Below are 26,345 nucleotides of genomic sequence, written 5' to 3'. Positions count from 1 at the left end.
TCGCAACAACCATATTAATTGGCCTAGCATAATACGACATACGGCTAGCCTGTCAGTACTTACTCATGCTCCGAGCTATGGACTAACAAAGTCAAAATGGACGAGAGAGAAATGAGGCTGTAGGGATGGACACCAGCATGTTGCTTCTACCCTGTCTCACCCTAAGATTTGACAATCAACCCAAAGGACAGGAAACCACATGTTTGTATTGTCCACTGCAGATATGTAGGGGTGATGGGAGGCTTTGCATTCTCCTCGAGAGTTTTGCCTGGCTAGAATGTGTCCACAAACTCTGAGAAGGCCTCTTGCTTGCCTGGGTGTGCATAGATGTAAAACTGGACTACAGTGGTACCTCGGGTTAAGTACTTAATTCATTCCGGAGGTCCGTTCTTAACCTGAAACTGTTCTTAACCTGAGGTACCACTTTAGCTAATAGGGCCTCCTGCTACCACTGTGCCGCCGCCGCACGATTTCTGTTCTCATCCTGAAGCAAAGTTCTTAACCTGAGGTACTATTTCTGGGTTAGCGGAGTCTGTAACCTGAAGCGTCTGTAACCTGAAGCGTCTGTAACCCGAGGTACCACTGTACTGTACAAAGATAAAATTTACATTCTGGGTTTTTCCCGCTTTTGCCTCTGCCCCCCCCCGGCATGTGGTCCTTGAAAGGTTTCACAGAACAGAGTGCGGCCCCTGGTCTGGAAAGAGTTCCCCGTCCCTGCTATTTGCAGGGATACGGAAAGAGTTTTGTCATGGAGTCATTAGCATCGCTAGCACCAAATGGTGGCAAGAGATGTGTAATTTTATTATGCCAATAAGAGGTGTCTGAAAAGGGAATTTCTGCCTGCTACCGGAGGGTATGCCAGAAGCTTTTATATAAAGTTTAGATAAAAAATACGAGCACTGAAATAAACAAGATTTCTGGCAGCAGAGAATATGCAGATGGGGAAAATGTGCCCTGCGGGCTCAGCAAGAATCAGAACGGTGGGAGAAAAGAGAAATTGTGAACCAGGTAACATTCAAAGTCTCTGGGGTATCATTCGGGGGGGGGGGAGCTTTAGCCAAAAATGCAGCATATAGAGTTGGAAGCCTTAACATAGCTGAAAGGTTCATGGTGCAAAAAATCAGAAATGGAAACACACAGCAGAGAGTAAAATGGGCTTGTTTGCCCTGAGGAGAGAGAACTGGTCAGATTCAGCTGATGAACTGAAGGTTTTGGCCCAGGGAACAAGAGATGGCAATCTGCTTGCGACTGCTGGGCTGGCCACAGAGGACTGGACCAGATGGACTGACCTAGCAAAAGCAGCAAGGCAGTTCTTTTGGAGAATACACCCAGAATATGACCGTGCGTATCTGAAAGTGAAACATGGGAGTTATCAGCCTCTGCCATCTATCCAAATGACAGCACAAACTGTGGGAAGTGGAGACAAATCCCCACACTCAATAAATTATTCTCAGTGCCTCCGCCTTCCCTGACCAAAAATAGTAAAGACTGTGAGGGGAGGAGAACTGCATCTGAGGAGAAAAGCAAATGATAATGAAGGGGGTGAGTAGTGGTGCCTCTGTATTTCCCTTCATTTGATTAATGAGGAGCCAAGAAGCTGCGGGTTTGGGAGAAAAGATTGATGGCTGCAGAGAGGCTCCACATTGCGGAGATGAATGACTGGTCATCTGCCCTTGATGTGCAATGAAATGTCTTTTCTAAACAGCCGTGCCAAATGCAGGCATGTCATGTTCCTTTTAGAAAGACAGATAAACACCAGGCAGATGGAGCCACCTGGGGTGCCTTGCCCCTCAGAAGGAAGGGGAGCGCAGGCTCCTTTGGGTACTCTGGCAAGGTCAGTGTGTTCGTTCGTTAACATCTGGCCATGAGATTCATTAAACTACGTTCCTTCTCCTTCCCACCCACCCCGCTCCCCCACAACAGTCATCTGTCTGCAGAACATGAGCAAGGCCTAGCCTAGGTGCATTGCCAGCGAGGAAGGAAAGGACTTTAGGAGCTGAAGAGAACAATGTAATAAGCTCATCAATCTACGGATATCTTTGGCTGGTGAGCTGCTCTTCTACAGCTAGTGTGGAAGACGGAACTGCCCAAACGGCACAGTGGGCTGGGAGACGTCTTATCTCCATTAACGTGTTCTGCATGCATCAAAGCAGCAGGAGACCTATTAAGATTCAGGATTGAAGGACTGCAAAGAGAAGTTAGGTATGCTTTGGTTCAAGCCATCATGCTGACAGTTTAGATGCCTTTCAGGCATCATTTCTAAGAGGAAGTTGATTGATTTGTCCATTCAGATATGAAAAGCTAGAATCACAAAACTATAGAATTAGATAGATAGGGAAACCCCCACGCCTCTGGTGAGGAATTTGCCTGATCAAAACTTTAATCTCCCCTCAAAAAAATTCTTTTTTTCCCTTTTTGCTTGAGCAGAAACATCTGCTCCAAAATGTTGTTTTCAGAGAAATTCAGGGAGAACTAGGTTTTAATGTCATAGTGTTTTACATTGTGGTTTTAATTTATCTATTGTATTTTATGGCTTTAACAGAAGCCACCTCAGTATGATTTTGCCCTGCAAGATGGCATGAAAGTCTTTTGACGGGGGAAGCCCCATAAACTATGTGTATTTTACCATATTATTGGCAGATACAGCAGCTGCAGGCATATACCTTCAAGTTAACATTATCATTGTTTGCTGACAGGCTTGTAATCCATAGCACCACATACAGATCTAACATCACTGCTTTCAGTTCTCCTGCTGTGCTTGCAGAGCAATGAGCATTAGATTACAATGACAGGTGTGTGTGAAGGATCATCTGTGGGTACAACATTACTATAAATTCCCTGCTAGGGCGAACTTCATTCTAGCGAAAGGGATCTTACAGAGAGTGACACTTTGTCTTCTGCTTATGATACTCACAATCCAAACTTCGCCTATTTTTCTTTCTTACAGCATATGTTGTTTGTTAAATGATCATAAATCGATTGGCTCTACACAGGGTGCTGTTTTATTACCTTTTTTCCTGTGGTAGTATTTCTAAAATCATAGGACTCTGAAGTATATGTTTAAGCCGTAGTGTACTCAAAGTGGAACGGGGATAGGATCATAGCTGTCAATGTTTCCCTTTTTTTAAGGGAAATTCCCTTATTCCGAATAGGATTCCTCGCAAGAAATGGGAAAAGTTGACAGCTATGGATAGGATATAAAAACAAGCCACTTTTCAGGCACACCTATAACCATCTTCTTAAGAGGCATAACTGAGGCTGGCCTAACCATCTTCCTTTCTCCCAATATTGGGCCCATTTAAGAGCATATTACTGCCCCCCCTTTTCATGCACACTGGCAGTCAGGTAAAGGTAAAGATAAAGGACCCCTGGATGGTTAAGTCCAGTCAAAGGCGACTATGGGGTTGCGGCATTCATCTTGCTTTCAGGCCAAGGGAGCCGGCGTTTGTCCACAGACAGCTTTCCAGGTCATGTGGCCAGCATGACTAACCCGCTTCTGGCACAACAGGACACCATGACGGTAGCCAGAGAACACAGAAACGCTGTTTACCTTCCCACCGCAGCGGTACCTATTTATCTACTTGCACTGGTGTGCTTTTGAACCGCTAGGTTGGCAGGAGCTGGGACAGAGCAACAGGAGCTCACCCCGTCGTGGGGATTTGAACTGCCGACCTTCTGATTGGCAAGCCCAAGAGGTTCAGTGGTTTAGACCACAGCGCCACCCGCATCCCTTATCATTCCTTCACATATATACACAGGTGCAACTTTAGTTATTTTTTTCCCTGCCAGATGTTGATGCAATACCAAACTCACTTTATGAACTCAAAAAATAGTGCATTAGAGATATGATCTCTGAGTGGGGCCTTAACAAACCATAGCATATACATATATCTTGCTTCAGGGTGAATTACATCAGCTCTCCTTCCCATGCATACTCACTTCCATATACCCCATACAAATGCATTTATTACTTGGAAAGTGCAGGTGTTTGCCGGGTCTGAATGTTTTAGCATAAAATACCTGCATTTTATTAGGACATGAAGTACAAAATGTAGGGAAATATTGAAATGAATTGCAAACCAGTAAAAAACATATTTAATATCCATCAAGTGTAAAATGATTATGAGGCTGTAAAATGTTTACCCGGGAGAAGAATAAAGATGACAGATTGAAAACATTCGCTGAAGAAAAGGGGAGAATAATAGATGGGGACAAAGGAAAATTATCTTTTAGCTCTTACTGCTCTCTATGTATCCATAAAACTTGGCTTGTAACATTTCAAAATGGAATTTAATATCATTTATTGCTTATTCATTGAAAGTATACACTGGAGAGAAGGAGGGGGAGAATCACTGTTTAAATATTATCGTATTTCAACCTCCTAAACAGTTTAATCTGCCAAAGAGACCTATAAAACAGAATAAAATTAAAAGATCACATTTTAATGAAATACAATTCCACATTTCTTTTAACACATAGCACATATGAAAATTTGCATTGATTCCTTACACACTTATTACTGCATCAACTTTATAGAGTTCTGACTTAACTAGACACCACATGGAGATATGGCCAATCGTGTCTCCCCAGTAATGCTTGGTAAAAAAATATAAAAATATATTATTACATCTCCATCTTTAGGGGCCAGACTACAGGCTCCCACCATGGTTTCTAAAAGTCTTAGAAACCAGCAGGGGTAGGGTGGGGTCAATTCAGTGTTGGACAATAGTGCTGGTGGAAGAGGTTATTCCTTTTCCCCATGCAGTTTCCCCAGTTAAAAAACCACACAGAGAAGCTTCTATTTGGCACTCAGGGCAAATGTATGGCATACTGGAATCATACCTACCATATTTTTCGCCCCATAGGACGCACTTTTTCCCCTCCAAAAATGAAGGGGAAATCTGGGTGCGTCCTATGGGGCGAATGCAGGCTTTCGCTGAAGCCTGGAGAGCGAGAGGCATCGGTGCGCACCGACCCCTCTCGCTCTCCAGGCTTCAGGAAGCTATCCGCAAGCCTTGCAAGCCCGGCAGGAGTTCCCGCGGGCTCACAAGGCTTCCGGGCAGCAGCCTGCAGCCCCCGCGAGTGTCCGCAAGCCTTGCGCGCCCGACAGGAGGTCCCACCGGTGCGCGAGGCTTGGGGTGGCAGCCTGTCGCCCGAAGCACGGGGAGCCCTCCGGAGGGCTCCCCCTGCTTCGGGCGAGTGTCTGCAAGCCTTGCGCGCCCGGCAGGAGGTCCCACCGGGTGCGCGAGGCTTGGGGCGGCAGCCTGTCGCCCGGAGCACGGGGAGCCCTCTGGAGGGCTCCCCCTGCTTCGGGCGAGTGTCTGCAAGCCTCCCGCGCCCGGCAGGAGGTCCCACTGGGTGCGCGAGGCTTGGGGCGGCAGCCTGTTGCCCGAAGCACGGGGAGCTCTCCGGAGGGCTCCCCCTGCTTCGGGCGAGTGTCTGCAAGCCTCGCGCGCCCAGCAGGAGGCCCCACTGGGTGCGCGAGGCTTGGGGCGGCAGCCTGTCGCCCCGAAGCACGGGGAGCCCTCCGGAGGGCTTCCCCTGCTTCGGGCAGGTGAGCGCAAGGCTTGGGGCGGCAGCCAGGGCTGGGGGGAAAAATAATTTTTTTTAATTCATTCCCCCCCCCCAAAAAATGAGGTGCGTCCTATGGGCCGGTGCGCCTTATAGGACGAAAAATACGGTACCGTATTTTTCGCCCCATAGGACGCACCTAGTTTTTTGGGGGGGAAATAAAGGGAAAAATTTTTCCCTTTATTTCCCCCCCAAAAGCAGGTCGGGGAAACAGAACCAGGTCGAGGAACAGCGGGATGGCGGCGCTGCGCCTCCCTGCTGTCCCCCGAGCTTGTGGGGCTGGCCGATGTCTGCCCCGCGCGAGGGGCGCTCTGCATCAGGGCGCCCCCCCTGCGGGGCCGGCAGGCTGCTATCCGCAGCGTGGGGAGCCTTGCCAGGAAGTCCGGCAAGGCTCCCCACGCTGCGGATGTCTGCCTGGCGAGGGGGGCGCTCTGCTTCAGGGCACCCCGCCCGCCGGGCGGCAGGCTGCTATCCGCAGCGTGGGGAGCCTTGCCGGGAAGTCCGGCAAGGCTCCCCACGCTGCGGATGTCTGCCTGGCGAGGGGGGCACTCTGCTTCAGGGCGCCCCGCCCGCCGGGCGGCAGGCTGCTATCTGCAGCCTAGACATCCCTGCCGGACCTCCCGTAGGGCTGCCTAGGCTGCGGATGTGTTCCTGAAGCCTGGAGAGCGAGAGGGGTCGGTGCGCACCGACCCCTCTCACTCTCCAAGCTTCAGCAAAAGCCTGCATTCGCCCCATAGGACGCACCCAGATTTCCCCTTCATTTTTGGAGGGGAAAAAGTGCGTCCTATAGGGCGAAAAATACGGTATATGATGATTTTGCACATGGGGAAAAACCAACAGCTTGGAGGGAACTTCTGGTACTTGTTACTTGTAGACCACATAGAGATGACTGCAGTTAAATGGCATATAAATTGAAGGAAAGAAAAAACAGCTCTAAATTTAAAAAATGACACAGTCAAATCACAAAAACTAGTTTCAGCTCCTGTTCTAGCAGGTGGGTGTAGCACACAATGTGGCTTCCCGATCCCTTTAATTAGCTGATCGTTATTGATTTTGTGTTGCAGTTTTTAAATTAAACCGCTAGGTCATTGTAAATATTCTTTTTTAAAAAAATAACTGCCACTGAGTCTTGTTCAAAAGGTGGACAAGGAGGGGTGGCGTGCTCTAGCCTATTTTCCAGGGACAGTTTCGGATTTACAGAAGCCGTCCAGGTTTCTGATTTGTTCCCAGAATGTCCCGCTTTCCCCTAGGACATTCCTACTTTCATCAGAGAAAAGTTGGAGGGTATGGAGGATCCCTCCTCTAGACCCAGTATAGAAATGCAGAGGGCGTCTGCAGGAATGATGGGAGTACCCTGGTCCTCCTCTGTCAACCCCCAACAGACTACAAACATTTTTTGCAGGCTAGTGACATTCATGGGCTTATTACACTGTCGGTACATCCATAGGACCAGACATTTTTAGCAAAGGCATAAAAGAGCTTGCTAGTACAGTCGTACCTTGGATCCCAAACACCGCAAACCCAGAAGTGAGTGTTCTGGTTTGCAAGCGTTCTTTGGAACCCAAACAACCAACGCAGCTTCCAATTGGCTGATGGAGCTTCCTGCAGCCAATCAGAAGCCATGCCTTGGTTTCTGAATGTTTTGGAAGTCAAACAGACTTACGGAATGGATTCCATTCGACTTCCGAGGTACCACTGTACTTGCAGTCACAGAGCCACAGAGTAATAGGTGAAACAATGTTCATACTTCATACCCAATCTTGATGTGTGGCATCCTTTAGCTATAGTACAGTGGTATCTCGGGTTACATACGCTTCAGGTTTCAGACTCCGCTAACCCAGAAATATTAAGAACTTTGCTTCAGGACGAGAACAGAAATTGCACGGTGGCAGCAGGAGGCCCCATTAGCTAAAGTGGTACCTCAGGTTAAGAACAGTTTCAGGTTAAGAACGAACCTCCAGAATGAATTAAGTTCTTGACCCGAGTTACCACCGTACTCCATGCCTAGAACAATTACATGGATAGCTATACCAATGTAAAACATGGAGGCAGGAACCAGGCTGTAGTTTTTCTGAGGATTGGCAGAAGATTTGGGAATAAGAGCCTATCCCATCATTCTCTAAACTGCTAAGAAAAAGAGTATATTGAACTAGAAGTACGTCTGTATTCCCTTCCTGCCCAAAAGAGAGTAAAAAGCTGTACATTTGAAGGGCATGAACACAGCAGCACATGAAAACCCAGGGCCAGGATCCTAGACAGCCATATCCCTGCACACTAGGGAGATAAGCTCACACAACCAGAAATGTTTTGGAAGTTTTCACTGCTGCCACTCAGGTGACATAACAGGTAAAAGACTTTGCCATATAAAAGCAGCATGCTTATTCAGCCAGGAAGTTGGCTGCAATTAAAAACTTTTTAAAATTTCCAGCTGTGTGCACATTTCTCCCATCACCTGCATAAATGACTGGCTAGCATTGCAGTCACAAATCTGAGCACCTGTACTGGCTGGAGTTACAAAAAGTTACAGTGACAGATCTTTTATGGCTATACGTTTCTATTTTGCACCTGTGCTTTTGGTGTAGCAGTCAGGAATTTAAGTGCACAGTTTTATGTTAATCCCATGAACAAACTCACTTCTGACATACATAAGCTTAAATGAAAGCAGAATCAAACCCCATACACACAAAATAAATCCTGTAATATTACTCCCTCTGCTGGCCCTAAAACAGTAGTTTTCTGTACTGATTCAAGGCATGGAAATGTTCTTTTTTAAAAAAAATGAATTCTACAAATTGAAGACATGGGAACTACTTATGGTGTTTTGTCATTACTAAAGGCAAACAAGCACTATAAATAATTTTTTTCTTCTGAAAATACTGGAGAAGCACTGAAGTTTGACTCTGAAGCAACAGTTTGGTTTTCCCCTGTAATCTTGTCCAGATGTTTTCCCCACCATGCAAATAACATCACATGAAATTATTATTATTATTACTGTATTATTATTAATACCCCATCCATTGGGCTGGGTTACCCCAGACACTCTGGAGAAAGAAGGGAGCTACACTCCCTAGTCCAGCCATTGTGCCTCCTGTTGACTCTGCCCTGTCTACACATTGGGGGAAGATCTGATCTGTAGGCTGTCTCCATCTCCATCTTCTGCCTGTCTATCTAGTAAAAAGTGCAACAGGACCCCCAGCACTGCTGGAGGCAGGGAGGACTTTGGTAATGATAAGTAGAGCGGCATTTATTTTTTTTCAGAGAATGTGGCTTATTTCATAGTAAAAAAAAATGCAGTAAATCTTACACAACGTGTTATCTCAAAAAGCAGATTACACGTCAAATATTTATTCACAGATTGAAGTAACCATGTTACGTTTCTATATAACGTATTAGCTTCATTAAACAGTATATCTGGGGCAGTCATTCTGAACGACTAGCAATTTTGCTATTAAATCACAGGAAGCAAAGTCAGCTGAATGCCACTGGTAAAATAGTAAGTTGTCACATGTTACAAGAAGCGCAGAAAGAAGGCAGCAAACATTTCCAGAGCTAAAAAAAATGAGGATTGTCGGTGCTGTGTAAATGGGGATTTTCATATATCAAAAAGGCAAACTGTGTGGTACAGGGATGGTGTGTAATCTGCAATTACCATGGGGGGGGGGGAATGCTTTATCTAAAAGGACAATATCAGTCAACCTATCAATTAGACTTTTATCCTGGCCACCTCCCATTTTATCCCCACAACACTGTGATGTAGCTTAGGCTGAAGGCTAGTAACTGGCCCAAGAACAGCCTGTGAACTTTGAACTTGTGCCTTCCCAATCTAACTGCCATACCACACTGGATCTGTCTCCCGTTAAGCTGTTTGCACCCTCTCTCTCCTAAAGGTAAAGGGACCCCTGACCATTAGGTCCAGTCGTGGCCGACTCTGGGGTTGCGGCGCTCATCTCGCTTTATTGGCCGAGGGAGCCGGTTTACAGCTTCTGGGTCATGTGGCCAGCATGACTAAGCTGTTTCTGGCGAACCAGAGCAGCGCACGGAAACGCCGTTTACCTTCCCACCGGAGCGGTACCTATTTATCTACTTGCACTTTGACGTGCTTTCGAACTGGTAGGTTGGCAGGAGCTGGGACCGAGCAACGGGAGCTCACCCCGTCGCGGGGATTCGAACCACCAACCTTCTGATCGGCAAGTCCTAGGCTCTGTGGTTTAACCCATGTCCCTTCTCTCTCCTAAAGGAGCAGGTATTGACCACTTCTGTTCTACTTCCACATAGCCCCATTTGTTTGTATGCCACCATGCTATCTGTCAAAGGGTACCTCCAGATGGGTGATCCCTTGCACTACCCAATCATTGCTCTTCCACTGAAAGTTATTACTGGAATTGCAACCAACTATTCAATCCATTGAAGGTACTGCACTTTTTCTACGGGTGCATCCCACTCTAATCCCCCCCCCATAGATATGGGGATCATGTTTGTTAAATAAATAAATAAATAAATAAATAAATGTTTTCCACAATAGTGAGCATGACAGAACAGCGGTGATGGAGAACAGCGGTGATTCATCTGAGCTGTTTGGTTTTTTTAAGGCCCCCCCCCATCTTTCCATTCTTGCTCTAGTGCTTGATTGATAAGGTACATCTGCTGAAATATTCCCTCTTCTACAGAATTATGAAAGGGAGAGAGAACTCTTTTGCATCTGGCCAGCCTAGTTTGAGAGCATGGATGCCAAGGGAGCCTCTCAGCTGGGATTTGGAAGGGGGAAGCGCCTCTGAAGGCTAGATCTAGGCATGCGCACAAGCCAAAGTATCACTAGTGATGATTGGTGGAAATGAAAGAAAGAAGTATGCCCGGCCCTTGTTAGGATTAACCCTCAACCTTTTCAAGGCTATTTGAAGTTGTCCAGGATCTTATACACACTCATACATACAATGGAACACACCTTCTAACACCTGATAAAAAGAGGGAAGGTTATTAGTTGGGGAGAGTTGTGTTTTTTCAAGCTGTCTCTGCGATAACAAAAACCTTGGCAGCCCTTCTTTGCTTCCCAAGTCTCCTCCTGAGTCAACAAGCCATTGACAAGACCTTTTGCCCAGTAAAACAAATGTGATTACAGAAGCCGAGCTGAACACAGGAATGCAAATAGAGATCTGCATGTAAGCAGGGCCAACCTTACACACACATAAACCCAGATGCCATATTACACTCACTGACAAGAAAGAAAGAAAAATTGAGATTGCCCTCTCTCTCCCCCCCCCCCCCTTCAAAATGGTGTGTTGGTGAAAATGCTGGTCCTGTAAACAGTTACGGGCAGTAACACGGAATGAAGGACATCGGTTAGGCAGTTGAAACCACGTACAAAGTATTTTGCTTCCTCAGATTAGAATCCCTCTCTGCTGAAGGCCACCTGCTATCTCTCAGGAATGAACTAAGCCATGGGCAGTTCAAACTCCACAGTGACGCATGAAGGCCTCAGGAAAGGGGAGAGGGACAGTCAAGCAACTCCCAAGAGAAACGCCTGGTCTTTAGCTCTCTCTGGTTCCAGCATCTATGTTCAGCGCTGCTTCTTAATAAGAAACAGGTGCTGGTTCTTTTCTAGCATTATTCTGTTAGTGAAGGTTATCCTCTTTCTTCCTCCTCCGCCCCATTAGAATAGAATTGCAACGATACGTTCTATTCTAATTTCTAAAATCAAAAACCCCTCTTCAAAATGTTTGAACAAACACAGGGGGAACTAGAAGGGAAGAGGAGGAAATAGCCTGCCTGAAAGATGGGTGGGGGGGAGCTGAAGAGAAGAAAGGGAACGGCCTTCAAACCAGAATTTATGTATGTTTTGTTTGAGCAGCAAAAAGCAGGGAAAACAGAACTCGCAAACCCACTTCTCCGAGCACACCGAAGGAAAAGTTAACTGGAAAGCTGGGAGGAGTGAGGTTGGCTCACAGCTTAGGATACAGCGAGGTGGCCAGGATGGGGGGAGGGGTCTGAGAGAAATATCTAAAAGGAGGAAGACAAGCCTAAATGTAAGGATCGGTACCTTGTGCCACTGGTCACTTTACATAAAGACCACACAAGCCGCATTGCCTTTTTTTCTTTTTTAAGGTCAAAAAGGTTCGAGAAAAAATCAATACTCCTTTGTGGGTCCTAAATAAATCACACGTTCATATTACCAGACACTGTAAATCAATAGATATTCAATGGGTGCATGTGCACTTGAGACTTTAATAGAGCACAGGCATGCCGGAATGTTGTGCAGTGGGCTGTGCAAAGGAATCACATTCAGTCCATGTCCCTCAGGACACAGTCTATGTTCCACCACAGAGGCGGAGGGCTGGCTCATCATGCCCATCATGTTGTCTTTTTGTGTTTTCCCACCTCTTTGGGGGTGGGAGGTGGGAGAGCTGGAGCATTCCAAGTAAACGCATATCTGTAAACCTCTTTGAGGAAAGCACTCCAGAATTTGGGGGGCCACCACTGAGAAGGCCCTCTCTGTGGTAGGCATTTGCCTCACAATTTTTGATGAGTGCACCCAAAGGAGGCTCCCCACCTAAGGTCTTCAAGTATGGGTAGGTACATATGGAGGTAGGCCGTCTAAGGAGCATTTAATGGTCAAAAGCAAACCAAGTTGCTTTCACATATGACCCCTCATAAATCCATTCTGCCTCATTCCCACATTCATCTGTGGTATTATTTTAAAAATTCATATTTCAATACAGACTGAAATAAAATATTTTGAAAGTATTCCATGTCAAAATACATGTTGCAACATTCAAAGAAGCATACTGTAAAATCTGATGGATAGCTATGTTCCAGTCTGCACATTACTCCAGAAACTGTGGATCTTGCGAGTTCATACTGGAGTACAAAAAAACCAGTGAATTCCTAAAACATCCCCACTTGACCCAGGCCCAGAAGCTAGTTGATAGACTTCTTTTCCAAATATCGTACCTGGTTTGTTGTTGTTGTTTAGCCATCTAACCAAGGTGGAAACCCACACACACCTATCTAGGAATAACTCAGAGGAACTTCCTTCTGAGTAGATGTGTATAGGATTGAATTCTTAGTGGCTATCATCACACGTTCAGCGCCAAATCCAATAAGTGAAAGATGCATTATGTGGAGTGGTAACGCTATGTGAGGTTGCCTGGATTAATTTTTCCGTTTGTGTTTGCCAATATGGGGTTGAGGGATAGTAGCAATGTTCAGCAAGCCATCTGTCTGGTCAAAGAAAAGGAGGCTTGGTTTGGTGTTCAGAGCTCTGGCATATATACTCGGATTGTGTCCTTGGCCAAGTCATCCACCCACAGAAGAGGCTGCCTGTCGTATCTTTGCAAGATTTACTGCTCTGGCCTTGCCTGTTTCCAATCAAGAGGCAAGCCCAGATTAGTGACTCATGCAGAAACAAATCTTTATGGAGTCTTCTGAGGAGAAATAATTCTTGCTTTTACATACTCTCCACATAAACTTCTTCAGATGGAAAATTTGAATTTAAATTCAGAAGAACATATGCTTCAATTACTAAAAGTTTAGGAAACGCTCTCCTTGCATCTAAAAAGGGCTATGAATTGCAGATTAGCTGACTTTTCGGACCTGCAGCTAACACCTTTAATCTTGCAAAAGCTTGCAACGTCCTCTTGGAGAGTGAGGAGGGCAATAGGGAAACTCCCTTGGGACAATTCCTACCCTCTGCTCCCCCCCCCCCCAGCTTTGTGGATTCTCTGATATTCTTTCCCACAAGGTTATCAAAAAAGCTGAGCATGCTGCAGAAAATTTACTGTGGGTTGTTGTGGCATGCTACCACAATGTTCTTCTGACACATTCTCTCCTCCAAAAACCTTTCCTTGATTTTTCACAGATAACTATTTGTAATTCCTAAATACTTTCTAGAACACAATGTGACTAAATCACTATTTCAAGTTGATACTGCGGATGAACTTAGACATTGTTTCTGCCATAATAAATAAATGTTTAATATGACTCTGTTGGGTTTTCTTTTCAGACAAGAATTAACATCACCAGACTCTTGATCATGTTATCTTACAGAATCAGAGTGAACAACCCTCCCAGGATACCATAGTCAAAGGGCACTCGAAAACAGCTACTTAGCATTTGATCACAGTAGATAAAAGAGTCCATAATTACTGTTAAATGAGTACGTACAGACAGACACATAAATTAAATTGTGCGGTGCTGGACAATGACATTTGGTTTCAGAGAGATTTCCCATTTTCTACTGTATGGCTGGAGGGAGGAGTTGTGGAAACATGCTAATGTGAAAAAAGGCTTTTGGGTTTATTCATTAAATACTTTATTTTTTTGTGGCTGAGACATGACTAAGTCTTTGATATTTATGCTATACGGACAGTGTTGAACATGCTATAGATAGATTAGATATTAGGATTGTGCGGTTAGATTTATCACACATCTCAGTTAGTATCCTAAACAGACTTTAGTTTGGTTTCCATTACTGGCCATCTGGCTACTTTCTGCGATGAAGGCAAATGTGATTAAGCCAAATTAAGATCCAAATATACCCAATTTTGCAATGGTTCAAACATAGGAGACCTATTCTTTACCACTGGGTCTTCTCTCTCTGGTGAATAAAACTGAATCTGAACAAATGAGAAAACATACACACGCCAACACACACATCAGTTTAGTTCTATGTGGCTTGCAATAGGGATTGGAGTCTTCCTGTTTGCCGAGAAGAGGCTGCCACTTTTGTGGGATTTTATCAAGAGTAAATCCTGCAAGTAAAGATACAATTAAACATCCAGGTGCTCCTCCTCTCCAAAACTGAACAGTATGAGAACACCCTCCTTCTGATGGATATTTAAGCACTAGAAACTGCTAGTGCTTTAACTGTCTTTAACTGCTAACAATAAAGAAGCACAAGGATTCTTCCCTTCTTCATTTCTTAATAGCTTGGTAATGAGGAGGAAATCAGAAAACAGCAAAGCTGGAAATATAAAGGAACACATACATATGCATTTATATTGTTTTATTTACTTAAGTATTTGTTTGAAGCATTTTTATGTCATTTACAAATGTCAACACTAGGACGGTACTTGTTCTCCGGTTTACAATCTACATTCAAGGTGTGTCACTGTCATGGAATGCCTTCAGTTCAGTGAAAACTACAGTTCCCATGATTCCTTGTGAGACACCATGCATATAAGCACACACACACATTATTGAAGGATTTCCTACACATTGCATTGCAAGAGCTGCATGACTACTTTTTTCAGGTGGTTGTGATTATCTGTTGAACTATGTAGGAAACTACAACACACAAAAATATTTTCCCATATGGAATTGCACCCACAGTTGTTTCACAGACAACCATGCTATGGCTGTAATGGATGAATGGAGCCTTAGCAAATATTTATTAGGATATGCCATCATGAGGCATAACACTCAGGAGATACATTGCCCTCCCACCCAAACTTCAATTGTTAAAATTGAGAAAAACACTTGGCCCCAACATAAATACTGCAGTTCCCCACAGTATAATAATAATAATAATAATAATAATAATAATAATAATAATAAAGATGATGATGATGATATTTCTGCTCCACCCATTTGGCTGGGCTTCCGCAGCCACTCTGGGTGGCTTCCAACAAAATATTAAAAATACATTAAAACATCAGTCATTAAAAACATCCCTAAACAGGACGGCCTTCAGATGTCTTCTGGTTGTCTATTTCTTTGACATCTGATGGGAGGGCGTTCCACAGGGCAGGCGCCACCACCGAGAAGGCCCTCTGCCTGGTTCCCTGTAACCTCACTTCTCGCAGTGAGGGAACCGCCAGAAGGCCCTCGGCGCTGGACCTCAGCGTCCGGGCAGAACGATGTGGGTGGAGACGCTCCTTCAGGTATACTAGGCCGAGGCCGTTTAGGGCTTTAAAGGTCAACACCAACACTTTGGATTGTGCTCGGAAATGGGAGCCAATGTTGGTCTTTCAAGACTGGTATAAATTACAGCCGCACTTAAATTAAGAATGAATGGGTTTTTCGTTTTAAAATACACAATGGATTTAAGCAAAATTATCTGCTTGCAAACAGGAGAGAGGCAAAGACAGAAAGGCAAGTTCAAAAGCCCTGAGGTTGAGCCTGACAGAGTCATGAAGTTACATCAAGAGGAGTACCTACCAGGTTTAATCTCCAGTAACTTCAGCCTGGAGTCTTCAGGAGGATGCAAACGTCTCTTTTTGCGCCAACAACGAGCAGGATACGTGTAGAGCTGACCTGGTGCTAATCCTGAGGGTTAGAAGGAAACGAAAACAACAATTAAAACACACACAATTTTGTTTCACTGTCAAATCATCATTAGCCTTGCTAGAATCTCACTCTTTCTTCACCTCTGGAATTATACTTCATTACATCTTGTCTTTGAAGGGTTTTTAGCACCTCTTCAAAATTATAGCCAACTAGAGCCTTGCCAAACTCCTTAGCATCTTTCCATAGCTGGATGTCACTGGATGTAGCAAGTGCGATGCTAGATGCCCCAAGCACCAGGAGTGGTCCCAAAATCATGCGGCATATTAATCATGCTAGCAATGGGTCCACAGCATCCCTAACACCACTCAGCTGCACAATGGTATGAATCCAGAGCAGCTCATAGCAGGTTGATTTACAGCATGCACATTTGAATGCAAATCTCATGTAGACACAGGGTGTGTTCACATTACTGCCTTGGAGTCTAGTGATTTTCCCCCCTGGTGTGTTTCACAGCTCCCCCGGCCCCGCCACCTGTTCACATCAACATACCTTCCTTAGTGTTTGATTTGTTTTTTTGTGTGTGTACACACCAGGGAACATTGATAGGCAGATATGTCTTTACCCTATGCAAAGGTGCTCACACCTTGGCTAGAGATGAATTACGGACAGCTTAAGGACTGCAACTGATGTGAAGTTGCTTTGATAAACAATGCATCAAACAGTAGTATTTTATAACAACATACAGCATACATATGCATTTTGGATAACGCCTTGTGAACACTGATTAAAAACCCAGCACTGGAAACGCAGTGAGTGTACAGCCAATGGGAGTGTGAACAAAGTCTAAGCTTGCTAAAGAAAGCTAGTAGAGTTTGTCTCTGAGTAGGCATGAGAAGACAGTCTTCTTACTGTAAGATTTACTTGGGAGAACATTGGCAAGCAGCAGATGCGACATGGTAAGTGGAGGCTTGCCTGGGGCGCATGATGTCAAGATGGGCTCACGGATGTGAATTTCTGAAGTTTAATGCAGACACGGCTTAGGTTTTGTTTTCCTCTGCAGGAGAAACGAGTTTGTTGCTGCATTTTGCAGAATCCAGAGTTACAGCATGACAACTCAAAAAAAGAATCCTGACAAGTTTGTAGACTGTGCATTGAAAATCAGTTAGTTTGCTGCAAGTATGCCCAATAGGTATTAGAAAACCAAGAGAAAAATGTAATATGTAAAAAGGTAGCCTTTTAGCAAACTAACCTTGTGTACTGATCTGGAACACTGTATACTAACAATGGTAGCAACAGTGTGACAAACAGTTCACAAAATTGGGGTGGCAAGAAAAAAAAACGACATTTAAAATAAATCAACGAAGAGACATAATATAGTCTAGACTTTATGTTCTTCTGCTTTTGGCCAGTACAAAAGACAAATGAGTCCTGCAGGGCTACCTGTTAATTGTAGCATGAGCTGCAATAGGTAAAAGACTGCAAGAGCCGATAAGTACACATGGGTGGAGGTGCACGGGAGCAAAAACTAGGTTAACAAGGTAAGATTTAACGATTTCCCCCAAAAAGCATGGAACCTAGCAGGGTTCTGCGTTTGCTGAAACATCAAAGCACAAAAGCAGCTATCACGTGGGGGACAATTACTTTTTATAGCCCTTATTTAGACCAAGAGATACAGTAGCAAAATTGTAAGCCAACTCTAATTGGGCACCTTCTCAGCCTAATTCTCTTCTAAGCCTTTCTGTTTAAGCATGGCAATCTTAAGGTCAGAGACAGAACCCCCCGGGGAGCCTGAAAAGTGCTCCACTTGGACATTTCCATTTCTAATACCCCATTATTCATGTCCATTCATTTTCTCACTTAGAGGGTGAACTGCTTGGCTCGTGGGCGTGTCACAGGAGCATCGCTGACAGGCACTGAAGAATGCTCTCGTGAATGTGGCTTTGATAATATGGTTGATGCTCTTGGGGGTCATAGTCCCAGCAGTAGATGAAAGGACAGAGCTGGTACTGGCGGGATTTTGTGGTTTTCCTTTCTTTCTTTTTGCAGGAGTTAGTTCTTAGATCTGTCTCTGTCGGGTGACCCACACAGGGCAAAATTTATAATTAAGCAAGAGGAAGCAGCTCTTTTGGCCTGAAGGCAACCTTTGCTTCCATCCTACCTCTGGGTATCATTTCAGAAAGGAGGAGTGGAACCAACCACTATGGGTTTTGATAGTACCTTTCACAATAAAGATTTCAGGGCAGACTTTACCAGATCAACACATTAAAATATTTCCAACTTAAAATATTTAAGAGGCTGGGGGCAGGGGGTTGGAAAGCTATGTTCCTGGCATGCAAATAGTAATGCTGTAGTATCAAGCAAATTTTCCTGGTTCTAAAAATGTTGTCTCTGGAGTCTTTACCCAACTCAGCTCCGACTTTGAGGAGGGGGCTCAGGTTGATTTGCTTTAAAATGCAGACTACATAAATTTCTCCTCCATTCCTACATGGCATCTCAGGTCAAAACCACATAGGAATTTATATTTCAGCAGCAGAATGTTGAATTTAGCTTGGAAATAACCTGTATAATAAATCTTGCTACAACGTTGGCTGTTTCCGAGCACAATTCAAAGCGCTCGATCCAGATAAGACTGAAGCACTGTTAGTGGGTGATTCCCTAAAGAGGATGGATGGGAGATTGCCTGCTGTTGATGGGGTTATGCTCCCTCTGAAGGAGCGGGAACGCAGCTTGGGGTACATCAGAATCCTTTGCTGTCACTTGAGGCTCAGGTGTCCTCTGTAGTGGGCAGTTGCCTTCCATCAGCTTTGGCTGGTGGCCCAGCTGACCCCTATCTGGACAAGGATAGCCTAACTTCTGTTGTCTATGCCATGGTAACCTCTAGGTGAGATTACTGCAATGTGTTATACATAGGGCTGCCTCTGAAGATGGATCAGAAACTTCAGCGGGTGCAGAATTTGGCAAGATGGTTTGAGCATACAACACCGATCCTGGCCTGACTGCACTGGCTGCCAATTACTTTCCGGGCCCAATTCAAAGTGCTAGTTTTTGACCCATAAAGCTGTAAATGACTCAGGACCACAATACCTCAAGGACCGCCTCTCCCCATATGAACCAACCCAGACCTTGTGATCACCATCTGAGGCTCTTCTTCATGTGCCTCCTCCATGAGAGGTCCAGAAGGTGGCAACACAAGAAAGGGCCTTTTTTCTGCAGTGAAATGCTCATTTCCCATTTGTGGAAAGCTCTCCCCAGGAATGCTCACCGGGCACCTTCATTGCACATCTTTAGGTGCCAGGCAAAAACATTCCTCTTCTCTCAGGCCTTTGGCTAATTAAACAACCTATGGCTTTTTAAACTAGGAGAGGGGTTGCTGTTTTGTTTGTGGTTGTGTTACTTTTTTTGTTTTTATTCTGAAAATCACCCTGTATAAACCACCCTGTGATCCTCAGATGAAGGGTGGTATAAAGGTAAAAGTAAAGGGACCCCTGACTATTAGGTCCAGTCGTGGCCGACTCTGGGATTGCGGCGCTCATCTCACTTTATTTGCAGAGGGAGCCGGCGTACAGCTTCCAGGTCATGTGGCCAGCATGACTAAGCCGCTTCTGGCGAACCAGAGCAGCGCACAGAAATGCCGTTTACCTTCCCGCCGGAGCGGTACCTATTGATCTACTTGCACTTTGACGTGCTTTCGAACTGCTAGGTTGGCAGGAGCAGGGAGCTCATCCCGTTGCGGGGATTCGAACCGCCGACCTTCTGATTGGCAAGTCCTAGGCTCTGTGGTTGAACCCACAAGGCCACCCACATCCCACGAAGGGTGGTATATAAATAAAATAAATAAATAAATAAATATCACCCATAAAGCCCTATATGGCTTAGGTCCAGGTGATCTGAAGAACCGTATTGTCCCATATGAACCTGCCTGGGCTTTGAAATCACTGGGGGGATGAGCAGAGCTGCTCAGTAAAGCATAGGACTAGGCTCTTAGTTTTGCTGCCATTAGTGAGAAAGAAATTGTTTTTTTCCATGGCATTTAAGATCCTGGTACTTTCCTAGAACATTAGGCTATATAACAGAAACTCATACAAGAGTTTCTGTGGGAATATTAGATTCTATTATCTCAGAACGATTTCCAAACTGGGCACAGCCACCACACATGCATATACAGCCCACCACTGAATAAGATTTGACTGTACCGGCCAACTTTGCTTTAAAAAAAATCCCTTTCCATTCCCTGAGGAGAAGTCAGTGCTAAACGATGCCACCATGAAGAATCAAATTTATTGAGAGAAGTTCACCACACACACCTGCACACAACCCTGTGGTGATCTCCCCACCAACATCAGGCTGAAGCAGACTGTGAATATTAGATAGCATGGCTGTCAAGATTGCTATATGTGAAATAGTCGCAAAAACACACATAAAATATTGTGGAGATTATTTCAGCATGTTGGATGCTGCCGGTGGTGATTCACAATTAATGTGGCCATGCTAAATAGCTGCAATGTGAAAGAATGACCCAGATATGGGAACCAAGTAAAACAAACGTAACTATTGGCAAGTTTCTAAAGAAATATGTATTTTCCAATATGGACAATGATAACGAGCGTAATGATTTTTTTAACCCTTAATAAATCTCTCTCTCTCTCTCTCTCTCTCTCTCTCTCTCTCTCTCTAAAGTTCACCATAAGCAAATGGAGACAGGGGTGTCAAATTTTGCAAATCTAACTGTAGCTTTCATTCTGAAGCATTTACACTTCCTGACAAGAGAGGTTTGCATGCAATTAGGCTGGCCCACCCTTCCTCCTCTCAAGGCTGACAAACTCTGGAGTGATTCACAAACAGGTTAGAAATCGCAGCCTCTCTGGAATCAACTGTATCAAGCTACTGCAAGTGAGCTTTAAACTTCTACCCTAGGGTAAGGAGGCTATTTAATAAATCATAAGAATAATAAAAAAATATTTTGTTCTCCATCTGGGGATTCTTCAAAGGTGAGGAACTCCACCAACTGTATGTCCTCTCTGGTCTGCACAGGCTTAAAAAAATATCTAAGAACATTTCTATAAGAAAGGAAATGGGCTGCGGTGAACTGAACTACACTGGTTTCCCTTGAATACTAGGAAGAGAAGTGTTTGCGGAACATGGTCTTCAGGTCCACAGTCAGAGGCATCTTGTGCTCCCATCTGGTGGGTGGGAACTAAGCTGCTAGGAGTTCTGCCCCATATTTATCAACCTGTGCTTTGTCACAAATTTTCTTGTATTATTGGGACAATAGTCAGTAACTGACCCAGTTCATATGCTCCTTGCCAGCAACACGACACATTATAATTATTCAACCATGGGCCCCTTCTATAATGTTTTGTGGACATGGTTTAAAAACAAAAAACTGGAGAACCACAGTTGACTATGTTCCCTTGGTATGTTTACCACATAGTTACAGAAGACATTCAGACTCTACAGAAAATATGTGGTCAACCCACAGAGGAAATGCAAGGACTCGCCTTTTTGCTATGACTTCTGAAGGGCCCTATCACAGCTTTGGGAATATTCACTTAAGCCCATAAGCATGAACAGAAAGTCTGTTGAGGGGGGAGGCGGGAATCCCACTTTATATCATCTAAAAATTGTATGAAAAGAGAGCACAAGAATGCTATGCTATTTTAAACTGCATTAAGTCCTAGGGCTCTTCCAGACTACTTTAATTGCAGGGATTACAAATGTTGTTTCTTCATCACAACTATATTCCTAAACTGAGTTCAGAAGTGTTTGCGGGTGAGAGAGAAATCCCTACCATTCCCCTGGGGAGTTTCTATGAATTCATAGCTGAATGACTCAACAACCAGCTGTGGCAAAGAAGGAGCAAGGGAAGAATGCACTTGCCACCTAGATGCACCATTAGATGATGCTGTGCTTGACTGGGAGAGCAGTAGTGTACAGACTTGCATGTGAGATTTTGGAGGAAACTCAAGCCTTTTTTCAGAAACCAACCAAAAGTGATCCAGAAGTACTTAACAATAGCAGAAAAACTTCCCCACTGTGGTTCCTTCCAAGTAAATTCACCCTCCCTTTCTGGGTATTTGTAGAGTGGGGGTAGACACTTACCAGGATCCATGTGATATCTATGCATTTACTCAGTGGGGCAAATAGCAGCTACAATGCAATGTCACACCAAGTTTTACCACTGGGCTGATAAATTAAGACCTGCACCACTTTACACTGCAACTAGGGGACCACATTACTAAGAGCTCCCCAGACAATATATATATATATATATATATATATATATATATATATATATATATATGGTTTTGGTGTCTTCGGGTGTCTTCCCGTGTAAGAGTTGGGGTGTCTAGGCGACGTTTCGACGAGGTCTCACTCGTCATCTTCAGGCTGGTGCTTTCGGCTTCTTGTTACTGGAACAGAGCAGGATCTCAGTGTTTGAGTTCCTATAAATACTGTTGAGGGGGTGTGGTGTATAGCCTCCAACGTTCTGGGCAGAGAGGAAGTTCCCAGGTTAGTGTGCCTTTTCTTCTTTTGTTCCTTAATTACTTGAGGGATATCTTGAGTGATTTCTTGAGTGATATACTGAGTACCACTTAGGTGGGTCATTAAGTGTGGATTAGTTGCTAAAGCTTTCGTGTCTTGACCTCTTGAGCTTGTGAAGAGTTTTTCTGAGAAGATGGCTGTACTGCACTTAGTTGTGCTCTGGCTTGGCTTCGTGTATAGGGGCGAGCTGTGGTTTTGTGCCCTGTGCCAGCCAGATCTGTGTAGGGATTGCAGGGGGGTGCAGCATCCGGAGGTGCCACTATGGTTTGGCTACTGGATGGTGTCTGTAATTTATCTGTGGAGAGGGTCTGGGTTTGGGTCTGGTGTGGTTGATTGGTGATGGCGTTCTGTGTGCCTCTGGTTCTGGTGTCGGTTTTTGTGGGGAGGGCTAATTTCCAGATGTCTGGCAGGCGGGACGTGTCGTCACGCTTGTTCATGTTGTGAGGGTGTTTCTCTATCTCGATGGCTTCCATGATTATTCTCTTGTGGTGATGTTCCATGTTAAAGAGCAATTTGGAATCTGCAAAATTAATTTCGTGTCCTGTTTCTTTCATGTGTTGGAAAAGAGAGGAAGTTTTTTCTTCTTTTTTGACGGCATTCTTGTGTTCTGCGATACGTGCATTTATTCGTCTGTTTGTTTGTCCAATGTACGTGGCTGGGCAGGCTTTGCAGGGTATTTCATAGACCCCTTGGTTTTCCAACTGGATTTTATCTTTGGGGTTTCTGAGGATATTGGCTATTTTTTGGTTGGTGCAAAAGGCTGTTTTGATATTGTGTTTATGGAGGATTTTACTAATTTTATCTGTAGTGCCCTTGATATAAGGAAGGAGGGCCATGCCATTGTTTTCTTCTGTGTCTTGGTTTTTGGGGGGTGTTTCTTTTTGGATTAGCTTCGTAACCTTGTTTTGCTGGTATCCATTGGCGATTAACACATTTGAGAGATTCTGTAACTCAGTTGTCAAGTGGTCTTTGTCAGCCAGGCGTTTGGTTCTGGAGATGAGAGTCTTGGCTACGGAGTTGACGACACCTTTGTAATTTGGCCACACGGGAAAGAAAAACTAGATAGCTCCCTCACACATCTCAACAGCCTACACCCCAAAATACAATTCACTATGGAAATAGAAGCCAACAACCAACTTCCCTTCCTTGACGTCCTAATCTACAAAAAACCTGATGGCTCCCTAGGACACACTATCTACCGGAAAAAAACACACACCAACCGCTACTTACATGCACAATCACACCACCACCCTGCACAAATAAACTCCGTAGCCAAGACTCTCATCTCCAGAACCAAACGCCTGGCTGACAAAGACCACTTGACAACTGAGTTACAGAATCTCTCAAATGTGTTAATCGCCAATGGATACCAGCAAAACAAGGTTACGAAGCTAATCCAAAAAGAAACACCCCCCAAAAACCAAGACACAGAAGAAAACAATGGCATGGCCCTCCTTCCTTATATCAAGGGCACTACAGATAAAATTAGTAAAATCCTCCATAAACACAATATCAAAACAGCCTTTTGCACCAACCAAAAAATAGCCAATATCCTCAGAAACCCCAAAGATAAAATCCAGTTGGAAAACCAAGGGGTCTATGAAATACCCTGCAAAGCCTGCCCAGCCACGTACATTGGACAAACAAACAGACGAATAAATGCACGTATCGCAGAACACAAGAATGCCGTCAAAAAAGAAGAAAAAACTTCCTCTCTTTTCCAACACATGAAAGAAACAGGACACGAAATTAATTTTGCAGATTCCAAATTGCTCTTTAACATGGAACATCACCACAAGAGAATAATCATGGAAGCCATCGAGATAGAGAAACACCCTCACAACATGAACAAGCGTGACGACACATCCCGCCTGCCAGACATCTGGAAATTAGCCCTCCCCACAAAAACCGACACCAGAACCAGAGGCACACAGAACGCCATCACCAATCAACCACACCAGACCCAAACCCAGACCCTCTCCACAGATAAATTACAGACACCATCCAGTAGCCAAACCATAGTGGCACCTCCGGATGCTGCACCCCCCTGCAATCCCTACACAGATCTGGCTGGCACAGGGCACAAAACCACAGCTCGCCCCTATACACGAAGCCAAGCCAGAGCACAACTAAGTGCAGTACAGCCATCTTCTCAGAAAAACTCTTCACAAGCTCAAGAGGTCAAGACACGAAAGCTTTAGCAACTAATCCACACTTAATGACCCACCTAAGTGGTACTCAGTATATCACTCAAGAAATCACTCAAGATATCCCTCAAGTAATTAAGGAACAAAAGAAGAAAAGGCACACTAACCTGGGAACTTCCTCTCTGCCCAGAACGTTGGAGGCTATACACCACACCCCCTCAACAGTATTTATAGGAACTCAAACACTGAGATCCTGCTCTGTTCCAGTAACAAGAAGCCGAAAGCACCAGCCTGAAGATGACGAGTGAGACCTCGTCGAAACGTCGCCTAGACACCCCAACTCTTACACGGGAAGACACCCGAAGACACCAAAACCTGCATTCCTGTACCCGTGAAAATCTACGAAAGCATATATATATATATATATATATATATATATATATATATATATATGCAGGTTTTGGTGTCCTCGGGTGTCTTCCCGTGTAAAAGTTGGGGTGTCTAGGCGACGTTTCGACGAGGTCTCACTCGTCATCTTCAGGCTGGTGCTTTCGGCTTCTTGTTACTGGAACAGAGCGGGATCTCAGTGTTTGAGTTCCTATAAATACTGTAGAGGGGTGTGGTGTATTGCCTCAAAAGTTCTGGGCAGAGGGGAAGTTCCCAGGCTAGTGTTCTTTTCTTCTTTTGTTCCTTAATTACTTGAGGGATATCTTGAGTGATTTCTTGAGTGATATTCTGAGTACCACTTAGGTGGGTCATTAGGTGTGGATTAGTTGCTAAAGCCTTCGTGTCTTGACCTCTTGAATTTGTGAAGAGTTTTTCTGGGAAGATGGCTGTACTGCACTTAGTTGTGCTTTGGCTTGGCTTCGTGTATAGGGGCGAGCTGTGGTTTTGTGCCCTGTGCCAGCCAGATCTGTGTAGGGATTGCAGGGGGGTGCAGCATCCGGAGTTGCCACCATGGTTTGGTTACTGGATGGTGTCTGTAATTTATCTGTGGAGAGGGTCTGGGTTTGGGTCTGGTGTGGTTGATTGGTGGTGGCGTTCTGTGTGCCTCTGGATCTGGTGTCGGTTTTTGTGGGGAGGGCTAATTTCCAGATGTCTGGCAGGCGGGACGTGTCGTCACGCTTGTTCATGTTGTGAGGGTGTTTCTCTATCTCGATGGCTTCCATGATTATTCTCTTGTGGTGATGTTCCATGTTAAAGAGCAATTTGGAATCTGCAAAATTAATTTCGTGTCCTGTTTCTTTCATGTGTTGGAAAAGAGAGGAAGATTTTTCTTCTTTTTTGACGGCATTCTTGTGTTCTGCGATACGTGCATTTATTCGTCTGTTTGTTTGTCCAATGTACGTGGCTGGGCAGACTTTGCAGGGTATTTCATAGACCCCTTGGTTTTCCAACTGGATTTTATCTTTGGGGTTTCTGAGGATATTGGCTATTTTTTGGTTGGTGCAAAAGGCTGTTTTGATATTGTGTTTATGGAGGATTTTGCTAATTTTATCTGTAGTGCCCTTGATATAAGGAAGGAGGGCCATGCCATTGTTTTCTTCCGTGTCTTGGTTTTTGGGGGGTGTTTCTTTTTGGATTAGCTTCTTAACCCTGTTTTGCTGGTATCCATTGGCGATTAACACATTTGAGAGATTCTGTAACTCAGTTGTCAAGTGGTCTTTGTCAGCCAGGCGTTTGGTTCTGGAGATGAGGGTCTTGGCTACGGAGTTTATTTGTGCAGGGTGGTGGTGTGATTGAGCATGTAAGTAGCGGTTGGTGTGTGTTTTTTTCCGGTAGATAGTGTGTCCTAGGGAGCCATCAGGTTTTTTGTAGATTAGGACGTCAAGGAAGGGAAGCTGGTTGTTGGCTTCTATTTCC

General features: G+C 44.6%; 1 protein-coding gene across 4 annotated transcripts in view; it reads right to left on the bottom strand.

Annotated features, from left to right (window-relative positions):
• Positions 1-26,345, bottom strand: part of DPF3 (double PHD fingers 3) — a 199,563-nt gene that overhangs the window by 75,500 nt on the left and 97,718 nt on the right. For all 4 annotated transcript variants that reach the window (XR_014527586.1, XR_014527587.1, XM_083509424.1 and 1 more), the window contains exon 3: positions 15,724-15,831. Coding sequence is in view for 2 of the 4 variants with exons in the window: in XM_083509424.1 (XP_083365550.1) it covers positions 15,724-15,831 (108 nt within the window). In the remaining 2 variants the exon portion in view is untranslated. The remainder of the gene's footprint in view (positions 1-15,723; positions 15,832-26,345) is intronic.

This window comes from Podarcis liolepis (assembly GCF_965112155.1).
Source record: "Podarcis liolepis genome assembly, chromosome: 1".
NCBI lineage: Eukaryota > Metazoa > Chordata > Lepidosauria > Squamata > Lacertidae > Podarcis > Podarcis liolepis.
The sequence above is the reverse complement of the archived record's forward strand: the minus strand, read 5'-3'. Positions and strand labels throughout refer to the sequence as shown.